The following is an 18075-nucleotide window of genomic DNA, read 5'->3' on the forward strand; positions in this document are numbered from 1 at the left end:
TGGTGTTTGTCTCGGAGCTTTTCTATTTCCAGAATCTCCCCTTTCCTCCCCGATTACGAAGATTTCATGAATGTGAAAACAGGCTTAGAAAAGGGGGCTTGACAAAGCATATGTCACTTGCCTCTATCTCATCACAACCCTATAACCTAAAAAAAAAAAAGACAACAGGTCGGCACAGGGCTAACCCAACTCAGGCACACGCATAGGGCTGAGTCTTCGGAAATAAAACCCCTTCTGAGTTGTGGGACTTCGTTTCGGGCACACAGACGCGTTTGACAAATCCACCCCCCGCTGCCGCCGCCCGAAGGCTGCACAGATGCAGGAACGAAACCACTCTTTGATTTCCCCGGGAAAGCGATTGGTCCCAAGAAACCTCGCGATACTCAGCGGTTGCGAAGGATGACGCAATTTCCTCCGAGCCAAAATGGCGGCCTCCGACTCGAAGTGTGTGAAAAATGGAGAAGCTGTCGCCACCCTAGGATACACAGGTGAGTAGAAAATAGGGCTGGGAGATGAAGAAAGAAATCTCTGTTAATGCTGAAACTGCTCTCGGTTGCTTTACGGTTTCAATAGCCTCCAACCTCGTTTTGACAATGTGCTGATACACTTTTTGTTTCTTTCGCTAATGGGGCGCATATACAGTAATTTATATACTGCTCAAAAAAATAAAGGGAACAGAAAATAAGACATCCTACTATTAAATACAGTACATTGTGTTGTTTAAGTGTTCCCTTTATTTTTTTGAGCAGTATATATAGATGCAAAGTGCCTACACATAAGTCAATAGAGTGTTGCGCTTCTGCTTGTAGGAGGAGATAATAGAGGCAGTAATTCAATAAATTGACCTTTCTGCAAAGTAGCTTAGACGGGGAATCTAAATTAATTTTGATTTCACGTGATCTGAATATTCAGTAAATGCATACATATACATAAATATCCACAAAAGAGTATGCTTCCCCTTTTTAACAGCATTATATAAAGTGCAAAAAGATGTAAATCAGTTAAATGAAGCACGAGATAAAAAAGATAACTAAATCAAGCAACATCTGCAAGGAGGGCAGGAGTGTCTGAACACTTCTGTATTTTCCTGTTAGTAAACATTTTGTCAAATTTATCTACTTACTCTAGTTTCTCATTTTTTATTAATAACTTGCAATGTGTCACTCCTTTTTCCTATAAAAAACAGTAATCTTTGATCAATTTTCAAATGTGTATTTCAAATGTGTTCACTGCAATGTATACAGGTTCTCAACAGTATGATATTTTCTGCATTCATGTTTCCAACTAGTAAACTTCTAATGTACTCATCATTCTTGATACATAGATACAAAAAAGGTTTTGCTCAATTAAACATTTGTTTTATTAATTTGCAGTGGTTCTGTTTAAATATTTACCTGTACAGAAATAGACATAAAATGGAAAGGAGATATTAGAGACTCATGCAATCCATATTCCCCACTCCAGTTCAGCAAAAATAGTTTACAATTGTCTGGAGTCCATTAAGATTAAGGTGGACAGATGCAGCAAATATATCTGTAAAAGTGGAGACAGATCTTACATGTATACTTACATGCATTTCACTTTCTGAATTTTAATGTTCTCTGTATGGAGATAAAAGTCTGCCTGGGCTTCTCTTGCTTCAGGAAGTCCCCCCCCCCTCTCCCCGTCTAATCAAGTCAGTGAAATTAAAAATATTTCTCAATAAAAAGTGTTATTAGTTAAGAGAGCCCCTGTCTCTTTCCCAGAGCAAGCTTGTTTAATCAGTCCAATCCTCTTAAAAGGATTTAGCAAACAAATAGTAAAATGCAAAAATAAATATTTCACAAAAGAAAAATAAGTAAATAAGCCTGTACCTATCTTACTTTGTACAGTCACATACAGACCTAGTAATAAAACATTTCCTTCTTTACAAATGATTGTTTTTTTCATTTATGAAATGTTCACCAATATTAGTTTTTCTTCCCTGAAGTTACTTGATTAGCAAATGCTTTTCTTCCTTTTTAGCTATTCCAGTCACCTCATTATCTCTATGGCCTCAAGCATTTAGCAATAAAAATAGCACTTAGAGCTATGTACACAGTGCTTTACAGCCCTTTAAGTGTTTTGCAGAGTCAGCATATTGCCACCAAAAATCTGGATCCTCATTTTATCGACCTTGGAAGGATGGAAGGCTGAGTCAACCTTGAGCCAATCAGGATCAAACTCCTGGCAGTGGGCAGAGTCAGCCTGCAATACTGCATTATAACCATTGCCCCACTCTTTAGTCATTTATCAGTACAGTTGTGTTTTTTTATTTTTTTAAAACAATATCTCAAAAATGTAGAGCTTATACAATGAAGTATGAAAACCTAATTAATTATATGACAGTGATTAAGGTGACTATGACAAAAAAAACAACAGGAAAAAAGCTCCATAAAAATTAATTGAATTCTTAAGCTTATCTGCACCATATAGAAGCATATAGTATTATTTTATTTTTAGAATACAGTTTTTTCAAAAATAGATTACAAGCTCCATTTCTGCATCTGTTCCTTAAAAACAAAAGATTATGTTTCTTTTTTTAAAAAAAACTTTATTAAACAAGTTTAGGGGCAAAATATTCTATTTATTGAAATAATTGTGACGGCACCTGCAATGATTGTTTTTTCATTTATAAAATGTTCACCAAAATTAGTTTTTCTTCCCTGAAGTGACTTGATTAGAAAATGCTTTTCTTCCTTTTTAGCTATTCCAGTCAAGTTTTCTGAGAAGCACCAGTCACCTCATTATCTCTATGTAAAAGAACACAAAGTCAGAGAGGGCAGAGATCCCAAGAGGCCTCAAAACCGAACACTTTTTGTCCTAAATATTCCTCCATATTGTACAGAGGTGAGTTATTTGGGGAAGGAGAGGAAGATTATATAAGCTATGGGTATTTTGACATTCAGTACAGAGATATTACAAATGTCAGTAACAAGATAACTTTGAGAAGATAATATAGATTGGATTTTTATGAATAACATTCTGATTGGAATATAAGTCTTCTAATGAAAATTTGTTATCTTTTTCATTCTGTTAATTGATCTTACTTTAATCTATCTGAACTTCTGCCTCACATAGTCCCTCTAACTTGGTGCCCACAGTTTCCATAGCTCAGATATTAACATTGAGAACATCAGGTATGGAACAACTGATTGTAAATATTTGCAGCATTGATTGGGCTGAATGTCCAACTAAAATATAAAGAAAGCTTTGCTAAGAGAAAGTTTACTTTTTGAAAAATTTGAGCAAATAAGTAGTATAGTTAAAGGAATACATAGGCCTCTTTTGTTCTGTCCCGCCCCTATCCACATGAAAGACAGAGTTAATTCTATCTCATAATTGTGATCAGGCTTACTGCCAAAAGAAAGGTATAGAAAGGTGCTAAGACTCCAGAAGAAAGGTACAGAATGTAAGAGCTCTTAAGAAAGAATGCACAGTTTTCAGGGGGCCATGCTGGCTTTTTTGAATGACATGTTGGTTGCTGGAGTCCAAAAATTAAGGCATAAAAAATAGTGAGCAGGATAAATGGAATAAAAGTAAATACAATTAAATATATGTAATATATCTAGCCATATATTTTATAATTTTCCCCTTCTCTCACATTAAAAATTATATAAGCATGGAAACTATTAGAGGGATTCTGGAACCAATATCAAAGTTTTTCAAAGGCTCCATTCATGAGTTGGTCCTCAAGCTATGAGCCCTGATTAAAAAGAAGAAAGATGTGAGCAGTAACCTGTTTGCTACAGATAGCTGAAAATTTTGGGCAAAATAGAAGAAACCATTTCATCTTTCAGAAATCTCCACTCTTCAACTACGCCATGAATTATGCTGAAATCTTTTTTTTTCTTTTAGGAATGTTTATCAAGGCTGTTCTCCAACTTTTGCCCTGTACAATCTGTGGAGATGTGTAAAAGGCCAAAGCCAGGAGATGAGACAGAAACACCCAGGACCAAATTCTTCAATAACAAGATACCCTTGGTAAATTGGGAATGTGGAGGAGAATAGCACGATGAAGGAAGCTATGGTGTTACCTTTTTAAGAGGGACAAATGAACACTTGAAAAAGACCAAAGCAAATGTTTCATTATGATGGTCAAGTATTGCCTTATCCCTCACATTGTTCTTGATTCCTTTATGAAATAATCAGGTAGTGTTTATGTTGCGCATCAAGATCTTTTAGACTAACGAACTTACTATGCGCTGTTGTGATAGCTTTAGCTGAAAGGAGTTGGATCCCTTTCTAGATTGCTTCCGTTTGGCTGTGCTCATTTTATAATCCGGATTATCCTAGATAAATTTTGAAGGCTGATTGCTTGATTCTTTAAAGGAGGCAGAGGCAAGGCCCTTGTTTAAGATGCAATTTTTGGACCTGACTTATTTTAACAACTAATGTGCAATATCTGGTATATCATATTTACCTGGGTTTTTTTCTCTGGGTTAGACCAGGGTTCATAAGTATTTCCAGACCTATATTTGAGACAACAACCTGCAACTAATCCCAGGCAAGATAGACATTGATTCTAGGGGCTCACTTGTATTTTAGCCATATGTGAAATATTGATGGGGAAAAAAAATCATAATGCCATATGAACAGTCAGGATGAGGCTGGAGCAGTTATCTCTATGGCAGCTATCGCCCTTAGTTTTTGGGTCACATGTAAGTGAAACCTGAAACAAAATGCTTCTTGCTTCACAGGGATTCCAAGTAGCTTATGTGGTATTCAAAAGACCTGCTGGAGTACAGGCTGCCAAATCCTCACCACTTCAAGGGCCCCATATAATATCTTCAGAGAGCCATCCTGTGCAGACTGGCATTCACAGTAAGTTAAGCACAAATGCTACACATTTTCCTTTTCCATGCCTGGCATACAGAAGTCTACATTTAGGGCTGTACTCAGTCCCCAAACTAAGAAGTATTGAACAGAACTCTCTTCACATTTGATTTCAGACTTAGGAGATTTTTGCCTGATTTGACTTATGATAAAAAATTTAGAATGAAAATCAAAACGGGAATGGAAATACAGAAAGGATTTGAGTTCTGAGCAATGAAAAATGAAATGCAAATATAATAAAATACGTACGCTAGCTAAAAGGCTGTTTTTCAATTAACGATTTTGGATGGTTGAAGATGCTGGTTGTTGCCTATAAATCTCTTCAAGCTCCCTTCGACAGAATCAACAGGCTTTAAGTACCATCCCTTCTCTATCACTGCCTGCCTTCCTGGAATGTGTTGTCTTCCTGGAATCTGGATGACTCCTACCCTGACTGCATTCTGGAGGGTCTTAAAGACCTGGCTCTTCTCCCAGCTCTGGGCTAGGATAATTGCAGTTCATGTCAGTTGTGTGCAGTATATGGGTTTACCAGATATACTATCTGTTTACTGGTATAAGATTATGGTTGTATTATGAGCTGCCCAGTATCAGTCTGGAGTTAGGCAGTGCCTTTATCAAACAAACAAAACAGGTAAAATTAAATCCAACAGACAAACAGCTTGAAGGATAGCCTTGATGCAAAGGAAGTTATTGAATAGCAAGTACCTTGGCTTAAGGTAACAATAAAAATAAAAAGGCCTGATAAAGTGTAAATCGTTCTTCTTAATCATATTTTTCCTAACTGAAAATCCAAATAAGTTTTAGCTTACCTAAGACTTGTTTTATTTATGTCAAAATTAGAGCTTTTGATTTTGGTCTAAAATGTATTGCAGGCAGCGATGGACATTCCTTGTTATTTCCATGACATACTGTTGGTCGATGAACTGCATTGGCTATCAGTAGGTTTCCAGATGTAATTCAAGATGCTGCATTAGGGTCTGGTCGTCTGAAAGACCACTTACCTCTTGCTGACAGAGTTAGCATGCTCTGAGTCCCATCAATTAAACAGTGCTATCTGGTGGGACCCTATCAGGAAGTGAGCCTGCCTTCTGGAACCCCCATTTCCGCAAGATTTGCATGTCCCTCAACATGGTCCTGTTGAAACAAGCCCTTCAGACTTGGCTCTGTCTGCAGGCTCTCATTTAATGTAGCTGGACATCTCAGAGAATATTTAATAACAGTTGACTGCAATTGCCCAGCTGTTGGAGATGCAGTTCAATAGATTGACATGATTTGACATCTCTTGCTGTCATATTTTGGATTTAATAATTTGATAATGTAAGATTTCTCGCTGTATATCAAGATTGCATATCCTGGGTATTTTCCCAGTATTTAGAATTTACTAAGGTTTGGGGAATTTCTTGCAAACAGGAATGACCAAAATAATTAGTATATAACACTGGCAGTATAAAACTGATTTCCAATGGTGGATTGCTGTTATATATTGGAATTAGCTTCTCTGTGGGTGTAGGTGTGTAATAAAAGGGCAAGGCAAATTGATTGACATTTTTTGGCATTGCTGCTTATGATATAAATGCTCAGATGTTTTTTGTTTAATCTTTAGTAATCTTAAGTCACATTTATTTGTTAGATTTCTATTCAACCTCTTGTACAAGCACTCAAGGCAGCATGCATAATGCTCCTCCTTTCTGTTGTTTTCTCACAGCAGTCCTGTGAATTAGGCATGAATTGGCCCCAAGCCAGTATTTGTGGCTAAAGGAGGATTAGGACCTGGATCTTCCTAAAGGCAATCCAGCCTCACAGCACTATATCCCCACTGGCTGTCATATTGAGCGTGTGAATGCATTTATATTGTTGGTTTATTTGATGTAATAAAATATTATAAAATGTAAACCTTTATGCTTAGATAAACCGTGTTTTCCTGAAAATAAGACCTGGTCTTATTTTTATTTTTATTTTTTGCCTCCAAAAGAGGCACCAGGTCTTATTTTCAGGGTAAATCTTTTCCACTCACCTCGTGGTGATAGCACCAACAGCCCTGCTCAGCCAGCCCACTTCTTCTGCGGCTGAAGGAGCAGCTAAATTCTGCGGCTGAGAATGGAGCTTCGGCCTGCATTTCACAGTCAAGAGGCCTTTCCGGAAGGCCTTTGCAGCCGAGAACCGAGCTACGGATTCTATAGCTCAGTTCTCAGCTGCAGAAACCTTCCGGAAAGGCCTCTGACTGCGAAATGCAGGCCGAAGCTCCATTCTCAGCCGCAGAATGAAGCTGCTCCTTCAGCCGCAGAAGTGGGCCAGCGAGGCAAAAACCTGGGAGGTTTTATTTTCAGGGTAGGTCTTACTTTTGAGGAAACACAGTAGTTCAGTTTGTCCTACCACATTGAATCTGGTTCAGAATAGATGAAGAGAAATTTCCAGATTCTCAAAGGATTTTCCTCTCTTTTCATATCTTGAGAATTGCACTACAAAGTTACTGATTATTTTGTTCTCACTTTTCAGAATGGATTGCTAGATACGCAGCCTCAGTTGTGGATCCTGCTGAGCTGAAGACAGAAGTTGACTCTTTCATGCAAAATTATGATAAAAAGATTGAAAAGGTAAAGAAACCAAGGACATAATTGTTGTTGGGAAATATTGCCTGTCTTCAGAGAGAGTTGATACAATTCCTCTGGAATGGGTTAGGATTAGTAATGGCTGGCATGCTGCAGTGATTAAAATGTGTAGGTGGAGTTTAGTTCTTCTCAGCCAGAAAGCTCATTGAGTGATCTTGGAGTAGTCATTATTTGTCTGAGCACATTATCTCACAAAGTTTATTTGAGAATACGTAAACAGGCAGAAGAGAAAAGCAAAGTGGGATGTAAAGTGATAATATAAATATTTTCAATCTAAAAATTACAGTGGTTTTTCAATACATTATCTATGGTTGTTGTACCACATTGTGTCCACCATACTGAACTTGGCCAGGACATTTTCTCCCCAACATGTATCACATGTCTAAAAAGTGGTTATTTGGACAATTATATCATCCACATTTCCTGAGAACAAAACTCTGCTATTATAAAAAATCTCACTTTGCACAAAACTGGGATTTCTTCAAGTTAAGAATGGCCTTCTGGATTGTAAACATTTCTTGAAGTCAAGTATGACATCAAACTGTTTTCATACAACCTTGAGATTTTTTTTCTTTCACATTCCTGGAACAGGAAGAAGCCAAAGCTGAAAAGGAAGAAGGTATTCCTGATAAGGAAGGGTGGGTGAAAGTGACAAGGAAAGGCCGAAAGCCAGGCCTTCCATGGACAGAAGCAGCCAATTTGCGGACCCTAGAAAGAGAGAAACGCAAGAGAGCACGCAAGGAACTGCTCAATTTCTATGCCTGGCAACATCGTGAAACCAAGAGAGAACGTGAGTTCTTTACCTTTCGTGAACTGTCACATAAGATTCAGGCAACATCTTTTATTAATCACGTGGATGAACAGTTGTAAGGAATATTTATCAAATTTGCAGCAGAAAACTATTGGGGTGGAATAGCCAATAAGACAGAAATAACATTTGAAATAATATTGTTAATTAGAAAAATTAGCTGAAAATTAGATTATGAATTTCACCAGATCAAGCAAAATTCTTCAGATGCACAGATATAGAATGTGGGCTACCTGATCTGGTAATAACACCAGAGATTTCAGCAGTGGTTTGCCATTACCTGCTTCCTGAGGCTAGGAGATAATGACTGGCCTGGAGCTGACATACTGTTCCTAAGGCAAGAGTAAAACTCTGTCTCCAAGTTTCAGCCTGATGTCTTGATCACTACACTAAACTAGCTCTCTAGGGTATAGCACATTTCCTAATTATAAAGGAGCGTAGTTTGAATAACATCGGATTGTGTTCTTTAGGTAACATATTCCCTTGGTAGGGAACCTGGACAACAACTAAAAGTATCATTTTCAAAAATTTGGATGATCAGTGATGATGCAGTGAAAACATACATTGCTTTGGTGAAGTGAAAGAAGGAAAATTGAAACAGAGTTTGTTTTAGTTTGTTCTGCTTCTTAAGTCAGTAAATTATGGACAGTGTTGAACCCCATTATCCCTTAAAACTAATATTCAAGTTACTTTAATAGCACTATAACCATTAATAACGACCAAAATTTTGAAAGATTATGAGCAACAGTGAGGGGAAAAATTATTTGATCCCCTGCTGATTTTGTATGTTTGCCCACTGACAAAGAAATGATTGGTATATAATTTTAATGGTAGGTTTATTTTAAGTGAGAGACAGAATAACAACAACAAAAATCCAGAAAACGCATTTCAAACAGTTATAAATTGATTTGCTTTTTAGTGAGTGAAATAAGTGTTTGACCCCTTCGCAAAACATGACTTAATACTTGGTGGCAAAATCCTTGTTGGCAGTCACAGAGGTCAGACGTTTCTTGTAGTTGGCCACCAGGTTTGCATACATCTTAGGAGGGATTTTGTCCCTCTCCTCTTCACAGATCCTCTCCAAGTCAAGGTTTCGAGGCAGACGTTTGGCAGCTCAAACCTTCAGCTCCCTCCACAGATTTTAATGGGATTAAGGTGTGGAGACTGGCTAGGCCACTCCAGTATCTTAATGCTCCTCTTCTTGAGCCATTCCTTTGTTGCCTTGGCCATGTGTTTTGGGTCATTGCCATGCTGAAATACCAAACCACGACCCATTTTCAATGCCCTAGATGAGGGAAGGAGGTTCTCACCCAAGATTTGGTACATGGCCCCTTCTATCATCCCTTTGACACGGTGAAGTTGTCTGTCCCCTTAGCAGAAAAACACCCCCAAAGCATAATGTTTCCACCTCCATGTTTCGGGTCATAGGCAGCATTCCTTCTCCAAACACGGCAAATTGAGTTGATGCTAAAGAGCTCAATTTTGGTCCCATCTAACCACAACACTTTCACCCAGTTATACTCTGAATCATTCAGATGTTCATTGGCAAACTTCAGATGGGCTTTCTTGAGCAGGGTGCTCAGGACCTTGCGGGTGCTGCAGGATTTCAGTCCTTCACGACATAGTGTGTTACCAATTGTTTTCTTGGTGACTATGGCCCCAGCTGCCTTGAGACCATTGACAAGATCCTCCCCTGTAGTTCTGGATTGATTCCTCACCATTCTCATGATTATTGGAACTCCACGAGGTGAGATCTTGCATGGAGCCCCAGATTGAGGGAGATTGACAGTTATTTTCTGTTTACTCCATTTGCGAATAATCGCACCAGCTGTTGTCACCTTCTCACCAAGCTGCTTGGCGATGGTCTTAGCTCTACAATCTTGTCCCTGACATCCTTGGACAGCTCTTTGGTCTTGGCCATGGTGGAGAGTTTGGAATCTGATTGATTGATTGCTTCTGTGGACAGGTGTTTTTTATACAGGTAACAAGCTCAGATTAGGAGCACTCCCTTTCAGAGAGTGTTCCTAATCTCAGCTCTTTACCTGTATAAAAGACACCTGGGAGCCAGAAATCTTGCTGATTGATAGGGGATCAATTACTTATTTCACTCATTAAAAAGCAAATCAATTTATAACTTCTTTGAAATGCGTTTTTCTGGATTTTTTTGTTGTTGTTCTGTCTCTCACTGTTAAAATAAACCTACCATTAAAATCCAGAGAGAGAGAGATCTGTATATGTGTTTATTGTATATGTATATATGTCTATTTCTCACGTATATGAGAAATAGAGTTGGTTGTAATAAGGGTTTACCAAAGAGAAGCTACTAAAAATTGAAATACAAAAAAAGCAAATAAAACTGGGTTCCAGATTCAAGCTGTACATCACACAAGTCTTTTTAATAGAAGACTTAAAGGCATTTTGCTGTGCTCAGAGATAAAGAATTTCAAAAAAACAAGGTAATTTCCAAATGGTAATTTCCAATTACGCAGAATAAAAGCATTTTTTAAATTACTGAACAAAAAAGAGTTAAGATACAGTTTAGCTGTTGTAAGTTCCTCTTAAAAATTAGGCACTTCATAGCCAGTCTAAGGTGATAAGAGTTGCTGTCCTATAAATAACACTAAGGACAGCATCACTGGATACTCCTTTGCTTACTTTGGCAGAAGATATTTATCCTACCCCCAACAGCCTTTATAGTTAACCTTGGCAGATAAAGTGTAGTAGAAAAAATATTGGACTTTAAAATAAAATTCATTATATGGCATGGAGATATTTTTCTTAAAGCTAAAATTGTTGAGTTTTAAATGTTTCTTTCTGTGGAATATGCTGCACTTTTCAAAGGGCCACATTACTTTGAGGATATCTGTTGGGAGATACATACTGTTGAGGGGGCTAGACTTGCCAGAGCATATACATAAATCCAGGTCAAATGTGATGATCTGGAACAATCCTTTTTTTTATTTTGCTCTTTCTCTCCCCAATCAAAATGCTTTTTCCAAAGGGGCAAATTATTCCCAGTAGATCACTTGAAAAACAGATGGAACTCAATCTAACTATCCCCCAACTCAAAATAGTTAATATCAAATAAGACAGAATGGGATAGGAAGATTGCTAAATGCACAAAAATGTTTTCATATTCTTTAACTCCCACTATGTTATCTGGTGACATAACGGCATGTAGGTTGAAGGTTGTAAAAGCATTTTTCTTACTCACTCCTATTTTCCAGTAATAATTGGGATCACCTTGAGTAATTACCTGCTCACAGATAATAGGATTGAAAACATAGATGGTTTAAGAACAATATTCTCACCTCTTCTATCTAATATCTTTTGTGTTTCTTTCAGACATAGCCCAGCTAAGAAAGAAATTTGAAGAGGATAAGCAGAAAATTGCTCTCATGAGAGCACAGCGGAAGTTCCGCCCATACTAACTTGGAGAGGTTGCAGCTGTCCCCAGGGCAACAGTAGCCAGACTAAGAAATTAGTTTTTTATTAGGAAACCATCCCTGATCTCTTGGTTGAACTCATGCCTCAGCTGCTGAATAAAAGGTACCAACTGCAGTCACTTGTTACGTCTCTGTGAAGCTGATAATCCAATGTCAAAGAATTTCTATTGACAAACTGCATCTTGAGTTCATGCTAGGACTTCCTAGCGCAGGGGTGTCAAACTGCCGGCCAGCGGGCCAGATGCATCATCTGGAAGCCGCACGCACCCCATTGCCGGCAGTGGCGAAAAGGCTCCGATACGCGAGCTTGACATGTCTGTCCTAGCGTCATGAACTTAGGACTTCTCAAATAGTTTTTATAATGAACCATTCTGCAGTATATTGTTTTAGCATCACTTAACATGAAGGGCAGCTGTTCAACCACCCTCCCTAAACTGTAATTATTGTAAACGATAAATGTCACCGTTTACTTTTTTTTTAAAAAAAAGAGATAAAAGAAGAAACTATTTTTTAAGAAAAATACTAAGATATTATACCAGTAAATGGACAAAGAAGTTCCAAAAGTTGTGCAGTTGATACACAATATATCATTGATGAGACATTAAAAGCCAAAATGTATTATTTGTAACAATGAAGAAAATAGTTTAAAAATATTATTGAATCTCTGAGCTGAATGCTAAAATCTTCACTGTTCTGTTTAAAAATAAAAATGGAGAAAAACTACTAAAAACATTATAGGTAAATATTTAGTTTTTAATCTCTCCTTAGTTGTTCTGTAACTGATGTACAATATTTATTAAAACTAAATAAATTATATTTTTACTTCCTTAGTCTTTTTCTTACTCTTAAACACCACACATTAAATGCTTAAATTTATCTTGTGACATAATATGCAATATCTGTGGAATCCATTCTGGTTTAAATTTGGTCAAACCTGTTTTGTTGTGCTGCTAGTGTTTCCATTTCTGCTCGTTTATATTATATGTTCAGTAACATATCTCTTTTCTAGGTTTATTGGTGCCTTCTTGGTAGAATGGAATGTACCAGGGGTCCCCACCCCCCGGGCTGTAGCCCATTACCAGGCTGTGGCCCCTTCTGAACCAGGCCGTGCAAGGGGCAAGTGAGTGCACACGTGCACGCAGCGTGCACTCTCACTTTTACAGATGGAGCTGCACACCTGCGTGCCAGCCACTCACACAAAACCATCCCCTCTTCCCCCCTGCCGGTCTGCCAAACTGGAAAGGTTGGAGTCTACAAGTAGTCCTCGACTTACGAACACAATTAAGCCCAAAATTTCAGTTGTTAAGTGAGACATTTGTTAAGTGAAGTTTGCCCCATTTTACGACTTTTCTTGCTTCACTTGTTAAGTGAATAATTGCAGTTGATAAGTCAGTAACTTGGTTGTTAAGTCAATCTGGCTTCCCCATGACTTTGCATCAGAAGTCCTTACCACCCCCTGGCTCCACAGGAAACAAGTAGTAGAGTTCACAGGTGACTGGCTTTAATAGAACATTCTGGCATGCATTTAGTCACAGCCCTTACATATGCGTTTCCCAACCGGCTTTACCACCCACCCACCTAACCAACATCTGGTGTGCGAAGTCATATGAGCAACGATGCAAAACACCCTACAGGCTTCTGTCTCTCTGCACTGCTTAGCCATTCGTTGGGACACGCTGCACGCGTCTGGCTTCCTAGTATGTCCCTGTGCCAATCAGCTGTTCGTCGGGACGCACAACCGGCTTCCAGCTCCCTGATGCCTCCCCACGCCGAACTGTGGTCCAAGCGGCCAGCTGTGGATCCGCTCAGCTGTTCGGTGGCGACCACATGCTGTACCGGTGGGAGAAAGCAAGGCCGTCACTGGCCTCCTCCCAGGCATTGTCTGTGTGCCCCTCCCCCTCCTCTTAATGTTGAGCCCACGGGGCTTGACAGGCAGCCCCCTCTACCAGGGGTCCAACTGGAAGACAAGGAGAAACATGTGATTAACATGGTCTGTGGTGGATGATGCAGTTGACCCCCCTTCTGGCTTAGGGGGACACCATTTGTGGAAGAGCCTCAGCAACCGGGGGGCTCGGATGTCAGCTTCCCCCATTCAGTAAGCCTCCGTAACGGTATCCCTTCCATTGTACCAGGTACTGCAGTGACACTGTCAGATACGGGAGTCTAATACCTCTTGGATCTCATAATGGTCCCCTGTGACAGGGCCCAGTAATCGTTTCACAGATCCAAAGGAAGGGCCCTCCACCGGCTTCAGTAAGCTGCAATGGAAAACTGGGTGTACCTTTCCCAAAAGCCGGGGTAGTTGTAGCTGCACAGTGGCTGGGTTAATAACCTGCGTAATCTGGAACAGACCTATGAATTCTGGCCCTAGCTTTTTGCAGGGTATTTTCAGGCGCAAGTACTTAGTTGACAGGTACACCATATCCCCCACCCGAAAAGGCTTTTGAGGCATTCACTTATCTGCCTGTGCCTTTGAGACCTCCTCTACCTTTAGTAAAGCTTTCTTCACAGCCTCCCAGACTCCCCCAATGTGTGTTATCCAATCCTGGGGTTGGCAGGGGTAGAGGTCCCCCTGCGGACACTCGGGAATCAGGACAAACTCCATTTCATGTACCACCCGGAAGGGGGTGAATCCAGTGCTGCTGTGAACTGCGTTATTATATGCCACTGGCAAACGGTAACAGGTCAACCCAGTCCATCTGTAGTATGAGATGTAGCACCGGAGGTACTGTTCCACCATTGCATTGGCCCGTTCGGCCACCCTGTTGGTACTGGGATGAAAAGCCGAGCTGAGTCCTTGGGACGACAGTGAATTGCACCTCCCGATCCAATATGATCCATCAGGGCACCCCCGCACAGGCGGTACACTTGTGTGATGAACAGTTTGGCTAGGTTACAAGCAGACGGCAACCCCTTGCACAGAATAAAATGGGCCTGCTTAGAAAAGAGGTCAATTACTGTCCAGATAACTATATCCATGGTTCTCCAGCAGCTCCACGATGAAGTCCATGGCTATATCCTCCCATGGCCAGGTTGGGTCCACCACTTTTTGCAACAACCCTGGCAGCCTCCCTGCACAGGGCTTTGTGGTAGCAAATGTGGGGCAGTCCCGTACATATGCCTCTATGTCAACTTTCATCCATGGCCACCAGAATTGGCGTCTCACCAGGTGCAGTTTTGAGGAACCCAAAGTGATCAACCTGTCGCCCTTCCAAGCCAACCCCTCCCTCTTAGCAGGGCCTGATGTCCCAGCAGCCAGGGGTTGCCTGGGTTTGCTTTGCACAGCACCTGGACGAGGTCATCTGCCCGTTTGCGTGCAACCACCTGAGCGGCCAACTGCTTAAAAGGAGGCATAATGGTCTGTACCAACTCCCCCTTCCTGCTATTATATTCGGGCATACGTGACAGTGCGTCCACTAAGACGTTCCTACCCCCTGGCACATATTTCAACTGGAAACGAAATCATTGGAAGTATTACACCTATCACACGTGTTTAGGGAACAGGCGCCACGGTGTCTGCAAGGCCTCAAGGTTTTTATGGTCCATCCAGACCTCGAACGGCTTTTTGGCTCCCTCCAGAAAGTGTCGCCAGGTCGACAGTGCCCACTGTACTGCGAACAGCTCTTTTTCCCATATTGCCCACGCCCGTTCTGTGTCCATCAGCTTATGGGAGATGTATGCACAGGGTTGTAATGTCCCTTGCCCGTTCTTCTGGAGTAGAACCGTCCTGACTGCGACGTCCCTGGCGTCAACTTGTACGACGAACGGTAGGTCAGGATTGGGATGTAGTAAGACCAGCTCTCTCTCGAAGAGAGCCTTCAGGTCCTCAAAAGCCCTCTGACAGGCCAGAGTCCATGTCAGTGTTTGGCCGGGTTGTGGTTTGCCCACTGTACGTCTCGTGCAGAGCAGGTCTGTTAGGGGTAGGACCACCTTAGCAAACGAGGGGATGAACTGCCTGTAGAAGTTTGTGAACCCTAGGAAGCTCTGCAGCTGACGAAGGGTCCGTGCGGCCTGTCACTCCAGCACGGCCCTGACTTTAGCAGGGTCCATCTCCACATCTTCCCCTGATATCCAGTACCCTAAATAGTCCACTTTGCTTGTTGGAAGGTCACAAAAGGTAATCACATGACCTTGGGACACAGCAACAGTCATAAATATGAACCAGTTGCCAAGCATCCGAATTTTGATCTCATGATCATGGGGATACTGCAAAGATTATAACTGAAAAATGTTCATAAGTCACTTTTTTTAGTGCTGTTGTAACTTTGAACGTTCACTAAATGAACTTTTCTAAGTTGGGGACTCCTTGTATTGAGTTTTTTAAAGGTGATCAAAGAGCTCTGGTCTGAGAAAACAACTTTCTGTCCTTTAGGCCAGTGTATTCAAATCTCGTAGCATTGGACATCAGCCACACTTAGAAAGGGAATCACCACATTTACAACACAGAATTTGCATTCTTCTTAGCAACAGGAAAGAGGTTTCTGTGCCACGTTTTGTAGCAGGATGTTTGAGGTTTTGAGATTGGAACTTTCAATGCCAAATGGCAGTATCATTGCAAAATGTTACAGTGTTCATCTATTAACAAATAATTTGTGAAAACATGAAATAAAATAGATAGGATACACTTTATCCTTTCTTTTGAAGTGACCTTAAATAGTTTCAGGTAATGAGGTTGTGTGCTCACATGTTTTTTTTCCCTGTTCCACCTTCTCTGACCATGTAACCTTGGAGAGTTATATAGCACATTTGGAAATTTGACAGACTAATTAATGCCACTAAACAGTGACTGGCACTGTTGTGGGGGAGAGTGCAGATGGGGCCTGGTAAAAGTTTAAAATACCCAAGGCGGCAGAAGAGACTGGATCTTGCCCCACCTAAGAAACCACATACTATAACATACCACTATTAATAAAAAAATCAAATCCCTTTAATCAATATATGATGGCATATTTTCAGATAATAAATTTAACCAGCCAAAATAATCTTTTCTAAGCTCTATTTCTGTGACTTTTACAGTTATGAAGCTAAATTGATAGGTATAGATAAAGGTTCTGTGTACTGACAATGCTGCTTGCTGCGTACTGTGTTTCCTCCTCTTTTTTTGCCTCCAAAAGAGGCACCAGGTCTTATTTTCTGGCGATGTCTTACTTTAGGACCACCGCAGCCAGGCCTCCCATGCCCCAACACTTGTTACACCACTTCCCAAGTTCTGCGGCCACTTGCAGCCGCATGCCACATGGCGCATTGCACCACTGCCGCCACTTGCGGCATAAGGCTCATTGTGCTGCTGCCACCGCTCATACCCCAAAGCTCATGAGCAAGGTAGCCATGTGGGTATCTTGCTTAATGACCACAACGACTTATGACCAAATTCCAGGCTCAATTATGATTGTAATTGAGGACTCACCTGTAACAGAAAATGCTTTTTGGCTAAATACACTTTGGTTTATATGGAAGTTGTGAGCAGTATTTGCAAGAAATTTGCCCTGCCTGAAATTTATAGAAAAAAAGAGAACTGAGGCTAAAGATACTGAGATGTGTTTCAACAATTTGAGAGTGGTTTAAAGTATAATTAATTGAAGACATTTCAGTACATTTGACCAATAGAATACACCACTGTATTCTATTACCTTTGCAAAAAATTTTTTTGATATGATCAGATATTTAAGATAACTGTGAATTGCCAGACATAAATATAGGATAAACAGACAACATGTGTGACACATCCACTTTTAAGCAAGTTTCAACTTTGAATAAACTCTTTTTCTCCTTACGGACACAAGCATGTGAAACACACACACATAAATATATGTATACATATATACATACATACCCTAGGTCACCCAGCTGGCTTTGTACCTAAAACAGAACTATTTACTAGGCTCATTCCTTAACCACAACACTAACCCATCTCTCTATTATGTATGGTATATTATACAAAATTAATGTACAGATAGAATTACCATGCAGTCTGAAGTCATCATCATCATCATCTTCCTGGGGTTATTCCTGTAGGTGCAAGGTCTGCTTTTCGGATAAATACCATCTTGCAAAATCAAATGTACCATTTGGTCATGTCTACATTTTGACCGAGATGGGTATAGATTGGGACAAAAAAAAAACCCTGACCAACCAGTTTGTTGCCTGGGTCTGACATTGGTTTGGCCTGTGTTCAGCTCAGTACCACCCATTGGGGTATGCAATATCCAGTGGTAACACTAGAAGGAGCAGACCTCACTGCCACCATGTAATCTGAAGTATATAGTTTATATAAATAAATTAAGCCATTCTTAGGTTATCAGCCTGAAAATGAACCCTATTTGGGTTCAGCATTATAAATGATAACAATTTCATTCTT

The 18075-nt window shown here is 40.2% G+C and overlaps 1 protein-coding gene across 1 annotated transcript; it reads left to right on the forward strand.

Moving 5' to 3' along the window:
• Positions 1–403: 403 nt before the first annotated feature.
• Positions 404–12539, forward strand: RRP7A (ribosomal RNA processing 7 homolog A). The gene is made up of 7 exons (XM_083366650.1): positions 404–488; positions 2726–2868; positions 3877–4002; positions 4719–4842; positions 7351–7448; positions 8055–8253; positions 11617–12539. The coding sequence occupies exons 1-7, from the start codon at positions 425–427 to the stop codon at positions 11700–11702; spliced, it is 840 nt and encodes a 279-aa protein (XP_083222776.1). The 5' UTR covers positions 404–424; the 3' UTR covers positions 11703–12539.
• The last annotated feature ends 5536 nt before the right edge of the window (positions 12540–18075 follow it).

Source organism: Vipera ursinii (assembly GCF_947247035.1).
Source record: "Vipera ursinii genome assembly, chromosome: 6".
NCBI classification, from domain to species: Eukaryota; Metazoa; Chordata; class Lepidosauria; order Squamata; family Viperidae; genus Vipera; species Vipera ursinii.